This window comes from Betta splendens, chromosome 16 (assembly GCF_900634795.4).
Source record: "Betta splendens chromosome 16, fBetSpl5.4, whole genome shotgun sequence".
NCBI lineage: Eukaryota > Metazoa > Chordata > Actinopteri > Anabantiformes > Osphronemidae > Betta > Betta splendens.
The window spans coordinates 17,548,299-17,567,033 of record NC_040896.2 but is presented as its reverse complement, the minus strand read 5'-3'; the positions used below and the strand labels follow the sequence as shown (position 1 = coordinate 17,567,033).

The following is an 18,735-nucleotide window of genomic DNA, read 5'->3' as shown; positions in this document are numbered from 1 at the left end:
ATGTCATCATATTTTAATGCTGCTGTTACATTTAGTGTCTGCACGGTTTACGCTGCACTGTTCGATGTTCTGCCCTAAAAATTATAAACGCCTCTAAAGAACCTGACACAGTCACTTCTTTGAGTTCATTTAATTAATTATATTTACAAACAGTCTGAAATGCAGTAAGTCTAAAATATAATCCAAATCTACTGTACATTGCATTTTGGTTTGCAAATCGTTTACAGAAGTATGAAACTACTGCTGTAAAATAACATTTCCTAAAAAATGAAGAACAAAAACAACACAGTTGTCGTGGAACAGACTAAAAAAGGAAAAAGAAAACGCCTTTTCAACGACCACAGGTCTTTGTGCATCGTGAACGCATTTGCCAAGTCACAGCTCACAGTGACTTGTCCTGCCAACTTCCCAGACAGCTCTTGCTGTACACATTAGAAGCCTCAGTGCTGGGGGAACAAAGAAAACCTACGCTTTGGAGTGCAAAGACATGTTTGGCAAAATACTGAAGCCCGCCATTTACATTTTTACACATATGCACATTCTTCCTACTGTTTATCTTGTATTCTACTCGTTTGTACATCCTGTAGTAAATACTCGTGTGACTAGAAGACATTCCTTATCACACAACGACTTACCCCTTACTGCAAAACAATGTATTGTAGGTGAACATCAGCACAGTACAGTTTGGTTACATTTCCTATTGTTCAAAACCTCATCAGGTTTTAACATAATCAGGATTTCAAATCAAAGGGCTGTTCAAATTCCCCCAAATTAAAATTGTCACAGAGCAACATCCAACATTGCACAGTCCTTCACTGCAGAGAGATGATGGGAATCTTGGAATCAGATCTGTGATCTGTGTTATCTGTGATAACAAGCAGGTACAGTGGCTATGGCATTTCTGTGAAGTTGTAAACGGTTAATCGTATTCTGGTACAAGTGAGGGTGGAGTGTTTTATTTCAGAAAGAAGTAGGTTTTTGGATTGGTTATTTGTTCATTATGTAAACTCAAAAATTCAAGTAATGTAACTGCATTTAAAAAAACAATTCCTTAAATATCGGTAGGCAGCCTGCTTCAATAATCCAGAAGGTCTGTGGTACAAAAACTTCAAATTCAATAGTTAAAGCTGTCTTTAAACAAACGGCTCACACTCAGACACGTCTTTCACATAATCATGAGATGTACATGGGACTACACAGCTGATATACTTTACACCGATCAAATGTAAAAGGAGGAAGTATAGTTTTACAGATTGAAGTACTATACGTCTGTGGCTCCAGCAATCAGCGGCCAGCGTCGATGGAGAAACAGGCCATCGGAGCGCTATCGGGTTTATTATGACGAGATACAGATGCAGGCAGGCGAGAGGCACCCACACATCGATCTGCACGCAGGCACACTGTTTGATCTGAGCTCTTGCACACAGAAATTAAACTGCTTGTACACATGCCTGCACACACTTACTGTACGCGTGTGCATACAAAGTCACACCTGTGGACATACCGCTGAGCGTCTCTCGTCAGATGCGTTCACTGGTGCAGTGTGCAGGGAAATGAGCGAGTTCGTGGAGTCTTTACCTCAAGAACAAAGAAAAAGGCCTCTTCTGGCCTCAAGTAGTTCCCACAACTAGTAGGTCCGCTCTTGTCCAGCCCAGAGGAGCAGTCTCATCAGCTTAAGGCAGGTTAGGTGGTAGCTATGTGGCAGGATTGGAGAGTCCGTGTATTCATCCTTCCTATTATTTTCCATCCAATTACACACTAATCATCTACTCTCCCACTGATGTTCCCCTCAATAAGGTCTGGCCCACTCAGTATTGGGGGGGCTTTTAGGGCTGTAGTTTCCCATTGATGAGGAGTTTGATGCAGCCGAGTGTCCCTCCCAGAATATGGCATCACTGGGCTTGGGGGGGCTGGGGAAAGACCTAGAGCTCTCATCCAAGGAAGCCTGGTTGAGGGGAGGCGGAGGCAGGACTACAGAGCATGTGTCACTCCCCATGAGAGCCTCCCCTGAGCTGGTCTGGGACGGCCAGGGCCCGTTGTACCAGCAGTCCTCTCTTAGGCTGTCTGGCAGCAGGGTGCCCGAGGAACAGCCGACAGGCGGGGGGCACGGGCGGCCGAGGCATGACGGGAGCGGAGGGGCACTAGGGGGGCGAGGCACTGACGCCAGAGGAACTGGGTGGTTGTTGTTCTTTTCCACATCATCCAAACACTGGACTGGAACTGTTGAGGCAGAGAAAGAGACAGTAGAATAAAATTATTTGTAACCTTGGAGGCTATTAAATTATTCACATTCATTTTAGGCTTCCAAAATAATCTAAAGCAACAGTAAAAGAAAATCTGATCAAACATCTACATAAGCTAAGCCACCAATCAACAGTCCTAATCCCTCACACATCATTGATTTGCCATCAAATTATTATTATTATCTTGAGCGTATAATAAAGTTCATGAGAGTATATCCTCTCGTTTTCCTCCCCACATCCCTCCATCTAAGCATCATCTAGCCACCCATCCCTACATGCTACTCTTCCACGAGGGTCTCCTGAGTGTAGGATTTGAATAAAAGCGATTCCATAGGAAGAACATCAGAAGAATACAAATGCACAAAGTGACTGAATAAACACATTTCTCATTCTCCTCTTTGCCGCTCCTGCTTCCCTTATTTCTCCCCATCTGCCTCATCTAAGGTAACGGATTACCCACTTATTCAGCAGAATAAATAGGCTTAGATTTATTTTCCAGCCATATTTCGTTCTAATTTTCGCCTCCCGGTCTCTTCTTCTGACACTCCGACAGAATTGACAACAGAGGAGATCTCTCTTAGGCTGGAATACATCATCACAGAAGGAGGGGAGAGGATACATAGGCCATTTTATGATGCTCTTAATCGAAGCGTTTTAGTGCCAAGATAATATCTGCAGTCTTATCACACTCCTATACAAATTACAGGAAGGGGCAGCAGGGAGATTCTTCCCTGTCAAAAGCATTTCTTCAGAAAATCCTTCCTTTAAGTGAAGCGAGGCGATGCTTCCTTTAATGTTAGCCCCGTTAATTCCTGTAGAGAAGCAAGGTCTGATTCCAAGCTGTTATACTTACGCTGCACATCTGTACATTAGCTGTAAATCCCACACTACTGGACACCAGTTGCAACAGACTCACTGGCCACATTAATACTGAAGCTCTGCTGTGCATTCTCCTTGTATGAGGCCAGACTGAGTCAGCTTTTAAGCTGACAATGTCAAAAAGTGTGTAATTCATGATCTGGCTACAAGTGGACCTAATGAAATGGCCTGCGAGTGAATACTAGTTATTAACACATATGACACGTTTTATAAAAACATGTGAGCCTCACCTTGTCTTGTCTCGCTGATCAATGGCTGGAGTTTCCTGATCAGGCCTGTTTGGTGCTTTAGCTCTGAATGGAGACGAGTGACTTCACACTGCAAAGCCTGGTACGTCTGCTGTATGCTCCTCTCGCTACAGAGAAACACAACACTTTGTTTAAATCTGAAGAAAATAACTCTGCTTAACTGTGGCGAGGACTAATACTGTTTTACTGTAGCACCACATGAATATCTTTCACAGTGATGTTTGCAGGTTTTGCAGTCTGGTGCACTAAACTTTAAACAAGCCAGAAGTGAGGTCTGTGTAGAAACTTAAATTCTACAGTATTGTTTTTCTGCTGACACATTTGACAGTCACTAACTGTGCTGTTGGGAAGCCACAGAGAAGTTTCATGTGTATTAGTGCAAGATCACATTATGTGCCACTGTACTGGATGTTAACAAAAGTGCCATTGTTGCCTTTGAATAAGACGCTGCATTGATGCGAAAGGTATTTGAGGCCAGCAACACCTACAAACAGTCCAATCCACACCTCATGTAAAAATGCAAAATCTCATCAACGCTTTGTGTCTTAACTTCAAACACCTGCCTGAATCAATAAAAACACGAGACACATAAAAACTGTGAGAAAAAAGCTAAACATTTGTGCGCTGCTGAAAACTAACACCATCTCAAAATTGCTGACGAGTCCAACAATTGTTATGCACCATGAGAATATTTTTAGTGAAATGTAAGTCAGTGTTAAATTCACAAGGGATTATCTCACTGAAAATGAGGGTGGAGGGTTTACATACATCAGAAGTGCAAACTTAATCTATTTATAATGGACAGAAGTGTTAAAGATTTAGTGGGTATTGATCACTTCCACCTCGGCTGCTTCTGCATTTCAAAGCGTATCATTTTGGAACTTAGCTGCAAAGGTTTTGTTCTTATTTACCTCATTATTTTTGGTGTTTTGTGCAGCAGCTACAGTGCCACAGGAGTTTTCCTTTGGTACAAATAAAGATTGATTTTATTTTCTATAGTTCTATAGTTATGCAGGTGAGACTGCAACCTCCTCTAGTGGCCAAAGAAGAGAACTACACATTACTGTGAACACATGAATGGACCGTACAGAACAGAACACTTATTATTCTCCTGCAGTTGTCAGGTCTCTCGTGCTTTTTCCCCAGACCATGTGCTCATTGTTCATGCTTTAAAGAAGATTTATGATACTCTCAGAGTTTTCAGTGGTATGATATAAAATTATACCTTGTGTTATACTTTGCATCACAGATCTGGTGCAAGTCTGGTCCATTAAGGCCATGGGGTTCCTCCTAAAACAAAGGTATGTAAAACTCACAGTAGACGTGTTGTCTGCAGTCAAATGGTAACACAATCAGGAAACTCTCTGTTCTCCTCCAACATGTAATCATTTCTTTCTTCTCTTTAAATTACTGTGCAGTAGATGTTCTCATGTATAGTCACTGTGATAGCCACCCCTGCTCTCCATTCCCCCCCTCACTAGGCTTTTTCCTACTACAACTGTGTCTCTCTCAACTACCTGTAACCCCTCCACTGTTGCTCTCTGGTGTCCAACCACATCTCTCTCTGATTTGTCTTTGTTTTGATGTCCCTTCTCTCGTCTGGTTTTCTGTTAAGCTCTCTTGTCTTTCCAACTCTTTCTCATCCACCTTCACTTACCGTGCTTCTCTCCAGCAGTCTGCTGTTTTCCAGCGTCACCCTTTCCAGCTCCTCCTGCAGTTTGTGGATCTTGAGCTCAGTGGAGACCCTGTCCACCTGCCAGAAGTCCTGAGGGCTGTTCAAGCTCTTCATCACTAGACACACAACAAGAAAGGTAGCTTGTCATTGATGTCAAACTAATAATAAAGAGCATTACACTTAAATTCAATGGTAATGTGTGACTTTACACTGGAACAGAATATTAATACAAAAAATATAAATGCAACACGTTAACTTTCATTTCAAGTACATGCAAGTACACCAATTACAGGAACTACAGTACTGTATATAGTTGTAATGTAAAACTAGTTTTAAATGTCTTACTCTAAAATGATGTCAAAATCTAGAATCTATTATGATCTCAGCTGTTAGATGGAGTATAAAGCAGACTTGTGTGCTCTACCTGTACCTTGGCTGGTCTCCATCTCTGTTCTCAACTGAAGCAGCTCCAACTCTTTAGCCTGGAGCTGCTCCGTCAGCAACCTCTCACTCTCGCTCTTCTCCTTTCTCTGACAGACAGAGAGGGAACAATGAGGGAAAGCAACAGGAGAATGTCAGTATCAATGCCTTTGTCCCAGGTAGGGCTTGTCCACCTGTGTATGGTAATCACAAGCAGAAGATGGTTCCGCTTACATTTAAGTTACGTCAGTTTCAACACACAAGGCTGACAAAACAAACTCTACGGTTTTCAGATTTTCAACATACAGTGGTTGATCTTTGTGCCGGGCTCTGGTTTCAGTTTGAGGTTTCAAATCAATCAATAAACGCACCAGTTTCTTAAGCTCCGCCTGCAGGTCCTCCTTCTCTATATAGATACCTCGGTAAGCGCTGAAGGCCTTGTTCACATACTGGGGACCTTCTGATGGAGGTGCATCTGGCCTGAAAAGCTACAATAGGAATAGATGAAATGAGAAAAGACGGGAAGAAGGAAAAAAAAGAGTTCAATTTCATTTAATCAAAAATATCTGTGGTAGGAAGTTACTTTCATCCCATTACATCCTATAGCAGATAAATCCAAATCTTAAAACCTCGATAGTCTAAACATAACTTCTGGCTCCCTCTCCTAAAGTGTGTAAGGTTCCAGCAAAACGTTTGGCAGAGCTGTACTTTTCCAGACCTCCTCTTGGTCTTTTAGACAGAACAGATTTATTTCTCATTGTTTTATAGCTTTGACTATTGGCCAACAATATTAATGATGTTGGCACAGAGACTCTACCAGGGGCTAACGTTTTGCAGTGTGGTGTTAAATTTACAGACTTCTTCCAAACTTTCCCTGAGCGTTTATGTTTGTCCATTATTCGAATTTTCTTTTGCTTACCGTGCTGTTTGACCATCTGCATAAACAATGGTTGTGTCCTCAAGCTATTACCTCCCTCCTCTATCTTAATCTTTCTTTCCTCCCACAATCACCATCCACTGAACCATTTACACCTATACCTTATCCTCCAGCTGCTTAACCCTCTTCCTCAGCAAGGTGTTGTCTCGCTCTGTGTCCCTCAGCCTCTTCTTGATGTCCTCATAGGCTGTGACCAAGGCAAAGTGAGAGGCAACTGACTCGTCCCCGGCACACACGGACACAGGGCTCTCTCCAGCGGTGGTGTATGCCGTCTCATGTTTAAGGATACAGATGTCATCATCCACTGCCAAGGGCTCCATGCCTGTACAGGTCTACTCTGTAGCAGATAGCAGACCTGGGGATGATATAAAGAGTTTTTTTCTCAAGGTGGGGAATCTTTTAGGTGTTTTTATTTGGAAAATAAATAAATAAAGGCTGCATTAATAAATAAATCTTCTACTGTTAAACATTTAGTAGAACAAAGTGAGAAACTGCCAAATATCTCTGTGTGTCAGACAGAAATTTGGTTTGTGTACAACAATAGGACTATGGAATTATTTCTAAGCCATTATATACAATAGGGTTTTGGCTGATGTAGGCATAAGCTGAATTAATACAGAATGCAGGTTTTTAATAAGAAGAGACATTTTCACATATACAAAAACGCAACATTGCAACACTGGGCCCTTAGTATTTTTTGGCACAATGTATACTTTAAATACAAATTCAACATACAACCTAACAAAGCCACAGGTTTCTACAATCCCCCTGACAGCTGATGTAGCTTAGCCATCCCTTCTTTCATCTTGTTTATCTCTCCTTGTATCTTTTCCTCTAGCTCTTCTCGAATCTTTAATCCGACTGAAGCGAAAAAGCAATAAGAAAATGCGAGCGAAACATTAGTACCTGTGGTCTGCTTCCGTTACAAAAAACACTGCTACAGGAAATGAATGGTGCATCACTTCCTGAGACATTTTCACAAGAAACAAACTACCAGAGGTGAAGCGATACAGACAAAAAATGATTCAGCATTAATTAGTATATTGTTATTCGTAGTTCAAGTTTATCGTGGTTCAACACAACACATAAAGATGCAGTGACTATAAGGTTGAGTTTGATTTGATGTGGTTTAGTAATTGTCCTTAGCTGTTTATTTATTCTGTGGGTGTGCTTTATTTTACTGTTGTCTCATACATTTGTTCAAAAACATGACAAAGTTGATTCAACGTCTACAAACAGCTAATAGGTCTCAAGAAGCTTCAGACACAGGTTCAGTGCAACCACAATCAAACTAAAAGCAGGAGGAAAATGTGTGCAAATACTGAAGCATGTTGTTAAACGCATGACAGTTTATTAGATACATCTAGCTAAAGATAATACAATCAATACATTAAAACTAAGAGACTTTGCTCTGTAAAGCTGATATTTCACAAAAATATTGACTGTGGTCCTTTTAGAGGACGTAAAATATGATGCTCCATGCTACTATGTTCTACATACAGTAAATGGCACTTAGCCATACCTCACTGATATAAATGGGCATGGACAAAACACATTTCTTAAAAAAAAGAGCCTCACACAGAGCTAAACCCAAGCCCAGCTGACTTCAAGTAATAATTCAAGCAGGCATCAGAGACAGAGCAGCAAAAGCTACTGATGATGTCAGCGTGCAATGATGCAGCAAACGCCAAGGAGCCAAGTTTGTAACTCTGGAGGCCAATGATTTTAGAAACACAACAAGAACTGCACGACAAAACAAGAAGGCAGCTTGTTATATTGAGAGAATGACATGTGTAGAAACCAAGAAAAATCAAAACACGCTGACTTTCATGGACACTTCAGAGAATGTGAAATTGAAAGTTACCCCTGCACCTACACCTACTTGAAAACGAAAGTGAACCAAAACAAGTCACGAACAGTAGTCATTTCATCAGACTTTTATCGGTAAATCAGGACAAATAGCTGCTGACACGATAGTGGCAACTACGACCAAACATTTGGAACATCTAGAAACGTGCAACAAAACAGGAACACGAGGAAGTAAATAATCATCGAACCTCATTTTGTATATGATGCTAACGCTGTGCCGTTAGCTTCCGTGAGCTCTTGACAACTGGTAGAACACATTGACCATAGTTTTAAAATAAAAACCAGAATAATTAACACAATCTGCGCACAGCTATTACACAGTTAAAATGCCTAGGACTAGCTGAGATGACTGAAATGATCGATCTGTTATGACAAAGACAGCTAGCGCTTAGCTAACGTTGCTGGGTATTTGTAGGTGAAGCGAGGCACTAGATTAATTTTCACTCTCGACTGTCACTAACCGTTTTAAACGCTGTCCTCAATTAGGCGTCCGTTCACCACAAAATATTATCATTTATTTCTATTTTTCGTAGAAAAAACAAAGAAAAGAGACTGGACTCTAGCACCGTGTCAGAACTGACAGGTGAGAAAACAAAAACTTCCGGGAGCCACTTTGCCGCACACGTCTTTTCAAAATAAAAGCATGACGGGACTAAGAGACAAGTGCAAAAATGCAGCGGTTGTCAAAATGTGGGGCCACTGGTGGACTACATACATGACAAGTAGAGTGAAATATACGTGATAATATCTGCCGTTTTATCGCCTATCGTTGTTAATGCGCTTCTTTATGAGAATAAATACCACACGCTCAAAACACAACACGCGCACACAAAGGGAGGCCGGGAGGCCGGAACCATAGGAGGAAGACATCGGTTTGCCGTCGGTACATTAAGTGCAGCGGATCAATGTCAAACACTTTTGTCCTAAAAATACAGCCACTGTCTTTTTATGCAGAGTCAATATTTCATAAACCACAATTGATTTCACTGCATTGTTTCTTGGCTTCAGAGGGAAAGCGCGTTTTGTTATTAGTTCTTAGTTAACAGACGACTTGCTTAACAGCCTGACGTTCCACAGCGACATCTAGTGGCCAAACAGTAACTTCCAACATTTTCGTTAGATTGTCTTCAGACGTTAACTGGGACAAATTAACTTTTTATTTTTAATACCTCAATTTAGTTCTTGAGCAGTTCATTATCATCATCATCATCCTCGGTATTCATCAAGGACTATTAGCTTCATAAGGTAGTTTTATCCACGTGGGGATCGATTTTCTTCGTCACTTTTGTTTTGCCATAGAGTTTAAATTACCATGAATATTTAAAAACTGAATGTAGTTTTTAGGTGCAAGGTATTGTTGACGGTAACTGTTCAGTGCCAAATTAAAAGCAGTCGTTGTTAATTCTAAACTTACTGCTATTTTATTTTTTATTTATGCCACTGCCTGATTGTCTTGTTAACTTCTATCAATACGGTTTATGCTGAGGCGGCAGAGTTTAGACATAACATTACATTAGTATACATTTCTTGCTATATTTCTTTGCATTCTGACAGTGACTACTGCATATACATACCGTGCTGGTCCTTTTCAATAATGATGCACAAATGACTTTACCATTATCACATGTTCAACAGGAGTGTGAATCCTGCATTAAGGAAGCTGGAGAGGCCTTGGTAGAGAGATGACAATATTGGCTCCTGATACATCGCACAAGATCAAGCAACTGACAGAGGTAACAGTGGGCGACAAAGCCACCAAATGCTTTAAAATGATGGGGGACACGCAGTTAAATGGCACGTGAGACAATGCACCATGCCACCATGCTAGCTTGGTAGCTAGGTCCTTTAGATTTTTTTATACAGTTGCCTTTTAGTATATTTATATCTGAGTACCCTGTTGTAAATCTATCTGGCGCCTTAAAAGTACCTCAGCGTTCTCAATGTAGTTAATATAGTTTCTCAGTCCACACTAACTCTTAAGTGCAGGTGGCTTGAAGAAAAACAGTGTAGTAAATAAAAATGGCAGGTCCATTAGAAACCTCGGAATGTTATAATTAAATAACCTATACAATCCAGAAATACAACTGTGTTGAATAATGATCATGACAGTACACTGTGCTTCTTTTGAATGTGTTGCTTTAGCCTGTTATCCCACTACGTTAACTAGATCAGCTGTCCACTGATGATTTAATTTATGCTAAAAGATTTACAAATGATTAAGTCAAAACTATAAGGTAATATCACAATTATTCTCCTCATAAGTAAACAGCTGAGTTGCGTTCATGAAAAAAATGTAACGCGACAATATCATTCATCTGTAAATAAATTGGACAATAAATTCCCTTGACGCTGAAGAGGACTGTAAAGTGTGGGGTGCTATTGGCTATTGGTTCTGAAATGAACAAGCCAGTAGATTAACATGTGTCAAAGCATCAATGTAACCAATTAACAGACTCCCAATTAGAATGTCTGCTGAACGATTAAACCTCGAGTTTACCGAGCATTAACATACTAAGCAGACTGACATAATATATGCAAATGAGGTCATTATTATGCATGTGCTAGTTCAGTGCCCAAATTAAGTGCTTGTTTGGAGCACTCGGGATGTGTTTGCAAGAGTGAGCTCTATGACAACATATTACAGAAATAATGGTCACTTGAAAAATCTAATTAGTTTTCCATTTGGCTGTAAGCTATAGTATGCAGCGGAACGCAAAGACGTCTTGAATCAAATTTAGTAACCATTCAAAGTTATAGCAGGAAATCACTTTTTATTTACAAATGGGGAAAGGGGGCTTTAATAATAAATAGTTGAATTATGATATGCAGGCACTGCGTTTACAAACACATGCATCCTGTAATCAGACCAAGTGTTAGAAAAAGTAATAGGAAAGCATTCAGCAGATCTACTGAATTAGTAATGACAGAAGTTGCAGATTGACTGTGTTGATTGTCATGTTTTTGTCCTAAAGTGCTGCATGAATTATTTATGTTGCGGCCCACGTAATTAGATGTTGATGGGAAAAGATTAGACCAGGAAAACTTGAGCGCCTGCTGTTCTTTGGAAATGATTAATCATTCGCTTCATACTTAATCATTTTTGACAATTTTAGATCTTTGAACCTCTTCAGAGTGAGGCGCCCGCAGTGACCTCCCCTTCACAGCAGCATGCGATACATTGGCATTGCCGTAATGGATAGTTGTCTATTGGTTCATGATTGCATTTGTGGTTTATTTGGGTGATCATATCGTGCCCTCTTTGATATAAATATCTGCTGCCAGGAAGTCTGGACCGATGGCGCTGCGTGGCTTGATGCTTGCTGTGATCGGTTCCTGCCAGTAGAGGATGCTGCGTCTTTGTCATTTTTTCCTCCAGTGTCCTCTGCGTTAGACACTCAAGTGACCAAATGATTCAAATCGGTGGGAGATGTTCAGAGGCAAATGTCCTAATTCTAGGGAAGACGTGAAACGTGGTTGATGGACACATCGTCGAATGGCTGAATGCACTTGCATTTAAATATCCACGTTTGTGAGTGTTTTCACCTGTTATTAATCACCAGTTAGAGGCGTGAACGCTGGGGTTAGTGTGATCCCATATTCTGCAGTATAACACCCTATCAACTACCACTGCACTACTGCGGTTAAAGTAAAGATCAATGGTGCCAGCAGTATGGTCATATATCACACCGCTGTCACAGAGTGCTTTCTTACTGTCCAACTAAACTGCACCAACACAAATTAAACCTACACTATATGTAACCTCAGAACTGTTCTCGTCCTCTGTTTCAACACGCTGGGGAGGTTTGACAGCCGCCGACTGAACGCGGCGGAGACTTCCATCAATCACTGCAGCACTGGGAGGAGGGTTGCTGTAAAGTTTCGCCGGTGATTTGTTTCAACCTACATTTTTATTTGATGAGAAACTAGTGCTGCCAAACACTGTATAACGCTTTGTGTGAGATGTTTAGCCCAGGAGCACTATTTGCATATACAGTAGAGTTCATGAGATCTCTGTTAGTGTGAGCGCGGCTGGCAGCCCACGGGGTGTTTTCACATTGTGCTTCAAATCTGAAAACTTGTCAAGTGGAGTGCGCTCGCCTGTTTACTGATTCATTACAGACCCTGAAACTGCGCCGCGCAATCAGGAACTGGCCTTCTTTAGACAGCACAGAGGTCAGGCATATCCAAGGCCCTGTTATGTGTGTTTGCACAGCAGAGGGCATCCCTGTAGACTGAGTAGGCATCGCTGCAGCAGGGCATCCAAGGCCCTTCCTTTGTTTGCACTCAGCCAATTAGAGCGAGTGCGGGCGCCGCTTTTGTACAGAGAACAATGGCGTGCTCGCTGTGCGTTTGAGTCCACGCTTGTAAATACATGTGTGTGTGTGAATATGCATAAAGTTCCCGCGTGTTCGTATAGGCTAGCCGGTGATTATGTGTGTGCGTTCCTGTAGCCGCAGTACATGAGAAACGGGAGGATGTGCGTTGAATAACAAAGAGAGGGAGAGAGAGAGAGACAGAGACAGAGAGAGAGAGAGAGAGAGAGAGAGAGAGCAGCGTCGTATGTGGCAGATGAGAGGAAACAAGAAGACGGTTGCCTACAAAGTATGACAGACAGCATATGGCTTCATCCGCTGCCATTCAGCTAAGCCCCACACGTACAGATACACACACAGCAACTCACCAGAGAGGCAAATATAAATTAGGAAGACTCTCCGACTTTATGCGCCGAGGCACATACAATGCTGGTAATTAAAAAGCCACCACCGTTGAGTGACAAGCCCGCGCGCGTCCTCGCTCCGACTTCTGTGAAAGTTTCTGACAGGAAGTGCAGCGATGACACCGCAGTGGGCCATCACACTCTGTCTCTCCAAAGGGCCTGGAGGTCATTAACCCCTACCTGCTGCTGCCTCGAGCCGCGCGCCGTCGGACGATTCCTCTTCTCAAGCCAAGGAGTGAACGGAGTGAGGCGCGTGTGTGTGTGTGTGTGTGTGCGTGTGTGCGTGTGTGCGTGTGTGCGTGTGTGCGTGTGTGCGTGTGTGTGTGTGTGTGTGTGTGTGTGTGTGTGTGTGCGAGCCGAGCGGCGCCAGCTAGCACCCCTGGCTAGGCCAGCCGGCTCCACCATATGGCCACATTTATCATGTTTCTCACTATTCATTAAGACTGCCCTTGCTGGCTGCAGAAGCGCTGCCGGGGACCTCAACCTTACCTCAACGCCGTGGTCAACCCGCCGCGGTCCGCAGCCAAATTCTGGGTGTGGATGCGGCAAGATTGTATGCGGTTGAGCATCATTAGAGGGAAAAAGGTTGTATGCAATGCAGTTTGTATTCACGTCACGCGATGTTGCAGTTAATTGAGGCTAAATATTTAGTCTTGTGTTTTAAAGCTGGGTTTCGTCGTCTTTAAAGGTCAGTTGTCATTGAACGGTCTCATGCAGAGAGCTCTTCTTTCAGTGTTCACCCGTCTAGTGTTACACTGGCATCATTGCCAGTGGTCTGAGAAATATGTTATCATTGTACTGTGGACTGGAAATATGGAAACATCAGCGGTTTACGTATTTTTGCTTACTGCCAGTTGTCAATGCATCTATTTTGTCTGCAGAGAAATATTATCGGACACTTGATGAAAACAGTATTTTGTGGGCTGTTTTTCTTTAGTTTATTACCAAAACATTAGGAAAATGATTGAATGAGAATGTGAATGCATTTATTTACAGTGTGCACACGTCTTCTTGGCTGTGCTCAGTTTGTTGGGATCTGTAATTCTACGTCTCCTGTTTCAAGACGTGTAAAGAAACTAGATCTGACAGTGAGATGCCAAAATCTTTATCATCCCTGTCAGACAGCCGAACAGTGGACTCACCAATACAATACACTGCTCTCCCCAGTTCAGTATATGGTGTGTAGTGTGGACTTGATACAAGGTCTGTTTGTTTCGCGTGTCGAAATGCATGTGACACATCTACAGTATTTGTCTCCTCACTGGCTCATATTCCCCCTCGTTTGTAGCTGTTCAGATTTTTGAAGTTCGCGAAGCAACTGCTGGACACCAGGGAAGAATAGCAGCAAACAGCGGATGTGATCTGGTTAGCATCAGAACATCAAAGCTGCTGTCTGATGTTTTGACTTGAGTGGCCTCGGAAGATTACAGACTGTTGCCGCGGCTGTCATTTTTATCTCAGGAACAAGTCTTTGCTTTTCTCTCCCACTCCGTGTAACACTCTTGATTTTTCTCTCATCCTGCCTGTCCGTCTTCCTCTGTCTCCTCCTGACGGCTTGACAGCGGCGGAGAGACGTCCTCAGTCTTGTGGGGAGGGAGGGAGGAGGGGGGGGGGGGGCATGTCAGCAGGAGTGAGATGCCTGTCTCGGCACCACTGATTACTCCGCGTGTGGGAGTGTGTCCGTGCTCGTGTGAATTCGGTGCTGTAGGTGTCCGTATGCGCTGCGCGTTGAATATTGACAGTTACGAGTAATGTGCGATTCACTTTTTCCTCTGGTTATAAATTGGCAGGTGATTTGGAAGCTTGTTATGATTTAGAAAAAAAAATTTAGAAAAAAAACTATTTGATTAGATACATTTGTTTTGATTGTATGAGCTGCTTTATACACCTTTATATACCTTCACCACAGCTTGTTATTCATAGTACTAGGTAGTATTATGTCGTTTTGCAGATAATATTTGCACGTTTTATTGCAGTAGAGGACTGGCAGAACTTCAGTGTGGCTTGACAGTTTACATTGCTGTGGGTTGTATTGTAGATTTCCGAGGCTTAGTGAAAAGACTAAGTCGTGTCTTTTGATGTAGACGTCTCACTTTCACCGCTTACAAAAGCAGCCCCAGTTTTGATCCTCATCCGGCTGTCAAACTGCACGGCTGGAAACGCGTGGAGAAATTACAGGTATCGGAGTGGAAGCGGGTTCGTTTTAACATACATACGTGGAATCGTGTGTATTGACTAACGTAGATCAATGGGATTTGCCTGTGCCCCGACTTCCTCGTTAAATGTGCTGTAGGTGTTGGACTCGGCTGCATCAAAACAAATGGAAATGGCCCTGGCCGCCATGTGCAGATATGCCACAAATCTTTTGTGGCCTGTAACCTTCTCTGCGTTATCACGCTGGCTTCTAACAGTGGGCTGACTTGTCATTAAAGGGGGCAGCACAAAGCAGCGGCAGTCTCTGCTGTTTAGTTCAAGAAGGATGTGACAGGACGGTCTTTGCAGCAACACAGCAGATCAGCATGTGGAGCTCAGTGGTTATAAATCTAACAGCAGTGCTCGTATCCCCTCATTTCTAAGGTCGTTTTCACTGCATTGTTCTTTGTTGATCCTGGGTGTTTTCATTACTGACTTCAGTGGAGTAGGAATTAGGAAACAACAACTCTAATTAAATGTGTTTTGTGCTCCGGCTTCTATCCGCTACACAAAGAAATGAACAGAAGCCGTTTGCGTTGGATTTGCATTAATATTGGTAAAGAAGGCGTAAGCGTTATATAGTGGAGCGTTCGTGGCTGAGTCTGAGTCAGTGTGTGGCTTTAGTTACTGAACAACGGTGTGAGGGAAGTCGGCTGATGGTCCTGTGTAATGAAGAGCAATCAAGGCACCTGAAACAGTGGGGTGAGTGACTGTGCAGGCAGAGAGAGAGGAGACGCACTGAAACCATGGCTGTAGTACTCCTTACATTACCTTTGATGAAGAGGGAGGGAAAACCCTGTGACTGCAGCTCTGTATGGTCTGATCTCATGGCCGTGTGGTGATGTCGTGGGTAAGGCGTTTTTCAGGCGCGATGGAATTTCCCCCGGTCTTTGTGTTTGCATGAGCGGAATTACCCCCAGGATACCTGACGCTGTGCAGCACGCCTGACACAGAGAATACAGTAACAGCATGTCTGCTTTTCAGTCATGCCGTTGGATGCCTTCTGTATGAGGGCCCTAATGAAAACCAGCCTCAGCCGTGCCGCGCGCGCAAAGACACAGCGTCTGCATCCTTTGGAGTATGTTGTTATTTTTCCAGGCCGAGCTAATTGTTCCTGGGGCTCAGTTCTTTTGCTCCGGTTGCACTTGGACTTCGCTCTGTTACATGATGCAGCCACGGGTCCTTGGGAAGGCACTAATGAAGAGTTATGAGAATGTGGATGCCTCTTGGCTGCGGAGAGAGAGCGATGGAAGATGGGAGCGAGGCTTGGGCGGGTGGAGAGAGAGGGAGAGGGAGAGAGAGAGAGAGGGAGAAAGGGAGAGAGAAAGAGAGGGAGAGAGAGAGAGAGAGGGAAAGAGAGAGAGAGAGAGAGAGAGAGAGAGAGAGAGAGAGAGAGAGACTGACTTCTATAGGAGGAGAGACACATCTAGATGCTTCTGGGAACCAAACCCCGCGTCTGTAGTTTTATATTATGAAGATGAAATGACTTTGAGACAATTTACGTATTAAACCTTTAATCCATTGTCATGGGAGCTGTTTGGTGTCTGTAAACACAACGTAGCTTGCAGTATGTAACATTAAGGACTTAAGCCTGCTGGCCACCATTAGACTGCACTGTCCTTGGATTCTAACATGAATTATCCCCCTAATGCAAGAGCCGTGTGTTTATGGCATCTTTCCCTCAAGTCCTGCCTGCATCCAGTCTGTTCATTTCAACGCGTCTCCCCTCTCTGTCTATAATGATTACATTTGTAAATGCTGCCTTTGCTGGGTTTGTGTCTATGGGAGGGAAGCATCTTGTTTTCACTCTGACCTGTTGTGAGTTTTCGGAACAAAAAAAACATCAGAAAGATTTACAAAGCAAATCTCCGGATATATTCAGCGTCTGTTCTCCTTTAATGTGCCTGGGCGCGAATGCTAATCCCAGTATTATCTACAGTTGTGTTTTCCAGTGTCGTCTTTCGCTGAAGAGGAATCCCACGAAACAGCGTGGAAACGTGGATTGAGTGTCAGCATCCAGGTGCTGTTTGATCAGAAAGGCTTATGGACCAAACAACAAGCATTTTGGGACACGCTGAACTCATCAGGAACAGTTAGACTTCCCAATAAGGTGCTCTGGGGTCGGACTGGAGGTTTATTTCTAGCACATTAGCTTTAATTTAGTTACCAACCAGATTGTACTGTTTTATTGACAGGGAGGAAAATCCAGGCAATGCAAATACATTTCTGTCATTTTAACATTGTTCCCTTTGCATAAATATTATATCATAAGCATTCATGTAGAATGCTTCTTGTATACACAAACCATTCTCCCGCTCTGTCTAATGTGTGACAGAGCAGCTTCAACCGTCTCGGCTTCAGATGTGGCTGACCGGGGTCTTACCCTTGGAGAGCAGAGAAAACACTATGTCCCTTTTCAGGGCAGAGTCCTTTCTTTAACTTCCTCTCTTCGTTCTGCCTTCACACAAGTGGAAATGTCAGCCAGCCTCAGTGGGGGGAAGACAGAAAAGAGAGGGGGGGTCTGCGGTCTGCTGGGAGGAAACCATTGAAAGCATACGCGATGACACATTTTCCCCATTCAGTCTGATGAGCTATTGAAAAGCAAGATGACATTTTGCAATAATACACAATATAACTCCAGAGTTTAGTGAGATGAAACATTATTCATAAATATGTGATGCCTGGCATTTATTGATGTTTGTGGCTAGATTTGCTGTGAAATCACTCTCGCTTTCAGCCCGAGTTTTATTTGCCGGGAAACATGCCTCACCTTGACAAAGCGCTGAACCTTGGCAGTGAGTCGTTTATAATCAGTTATATGAGCATATTGTTTAGCTCGGGGTGTGTAAAGGGTCACGGTGAATATGCTCGAATTCATAAAGCACCTCCTGTGCAATTATGAAAATGATTCGATTGTATGCGCGCGGGCGCCTCTGTGTGCGCGGAGGTTCGCCGCAAATTGACTTCGGGCCGCGGCCGCGGCGACCTCGTTAAGGCGGAGATCCTGCTCCATCAGCCCGCGCGCCATTTTGCGGAATCAGATTTGAAAGGGAGAATGATGCTGTTGCCGTGTTTTCCCAGGGGGGAGCGTTTAAGGGGGGCTCCCGACCGCGGCTTCCGCCGCGTCGCCGCCTTCGCCGGCGTGCGGCCGCGCGCATCAGGTGGAGCGCTAACAATGCGGTGATTGGGGAAATCAGATTGGCTTTTTTGGGAACAGCAGGCGAAATGATGCTATTATGCATCTCTCCTCTTCTGCCGTCCTTTTTTTTTTTTTTTTTTTTAGCCTTTTCACCTCCCTCTTGGCGTCGTCCTCCTCCATCATTCCGCGCCCTCTCTCAGAAGAGGAATGCGTGTTATTTCCTTTTATGTCCCCAAATCGGTGTGAAGTCCCCATGAAGGGTAGTAGATTAGCGCCATTCTCCTCCAGATAATTTTAACAGCTGCAGTGATGTCGGTGCTGCTGACATCTGAAGCCTCTTGTCTCGTGAGAGACACTCTGGCTGTTGGTTGAATTTCTGTCGCTTCAGATCAGCCCAGCTGGAGAAGCACTAAAC

The 18,735-nt window shown here is 43.3% G+C and overlaps 2 protein-coding genes across 5 annotated transcripts in view; one reads left to right on the top strand and one right to left on the bottom strand.

Moving 5' to 3' along the window:
• Positions 1-114: 114 nt before the first annotated feature.
• On the bottom strand, positions 115-9,989 carry azi2 (5-azacytidine induced 2). 3 transcript variants are annotated; one of them, XM_029128478.3, is made up of 8 exons: positions 9,846-9,989; positions 6,504-6,757; positions 5,837-5,953; positions 5,470-5,575; positions 5,028-5,161; positions 4,596-4,660; positions 3,353-3,477; positions 115-2,220 (listed from the first exon to the last, which is right to left on the bottom strand). In XM_029128478.3, the coding sequence occupies exons 2-8, from the start codon at positions 6,720-6,722 to the stop codon at positions 1,790-1,792; spliced, it is 1,197 nt and encodes a 398-aa protein (XP_028984311.1). In that variant the 5' UTR covers positions 6,723-6,757; positions 9,846-9,989; the 3' UTR covers positions 115-1,789. The 3 variants fall into 3 exon arrangements, with proteins under 3 accessions (XP_028984311.1, XP_028984310.1, XP_028984314.1); XM_029128477.3 differs by lacking the exon at positions 9,846-9,989 and adding an exon at positions 8,733-8,891; XM_029128481.3 differs by lacking the exon at positions 9,846-9,989 and adding an exon at positions 8,733-8,891 and having other exon boundaries at positions 5,476-5,575.
• LOC114842697 (RNA-binding motif, single-stranded-interacting protein 3-like) overlaps positions 9,353-18,735 on the top strand; it is a 122,650-nt gene continuing 113,267 nt past the window's right edge. The window contains exons 1-2 of one of the 2 annotated variants that reach the window (XM_029128475.3): positions 9,353-9,516; positions 9,907-10,004. In XM_029128475.3, coding sequence (XP_028984308.1) covers positions 9,954-10,004 — 51 coding nt within the window. In that variant the 5' untranslated portion in view covers positions 9,353-9,516; positions 9,907-9,953. Of the gene's footprint in view, positions 9,517-9,897; positions 10,005-18,735 lie in introns of those variants that run through there. The other variant, XM_029128476.3, reaches the window with a different exon arrangement.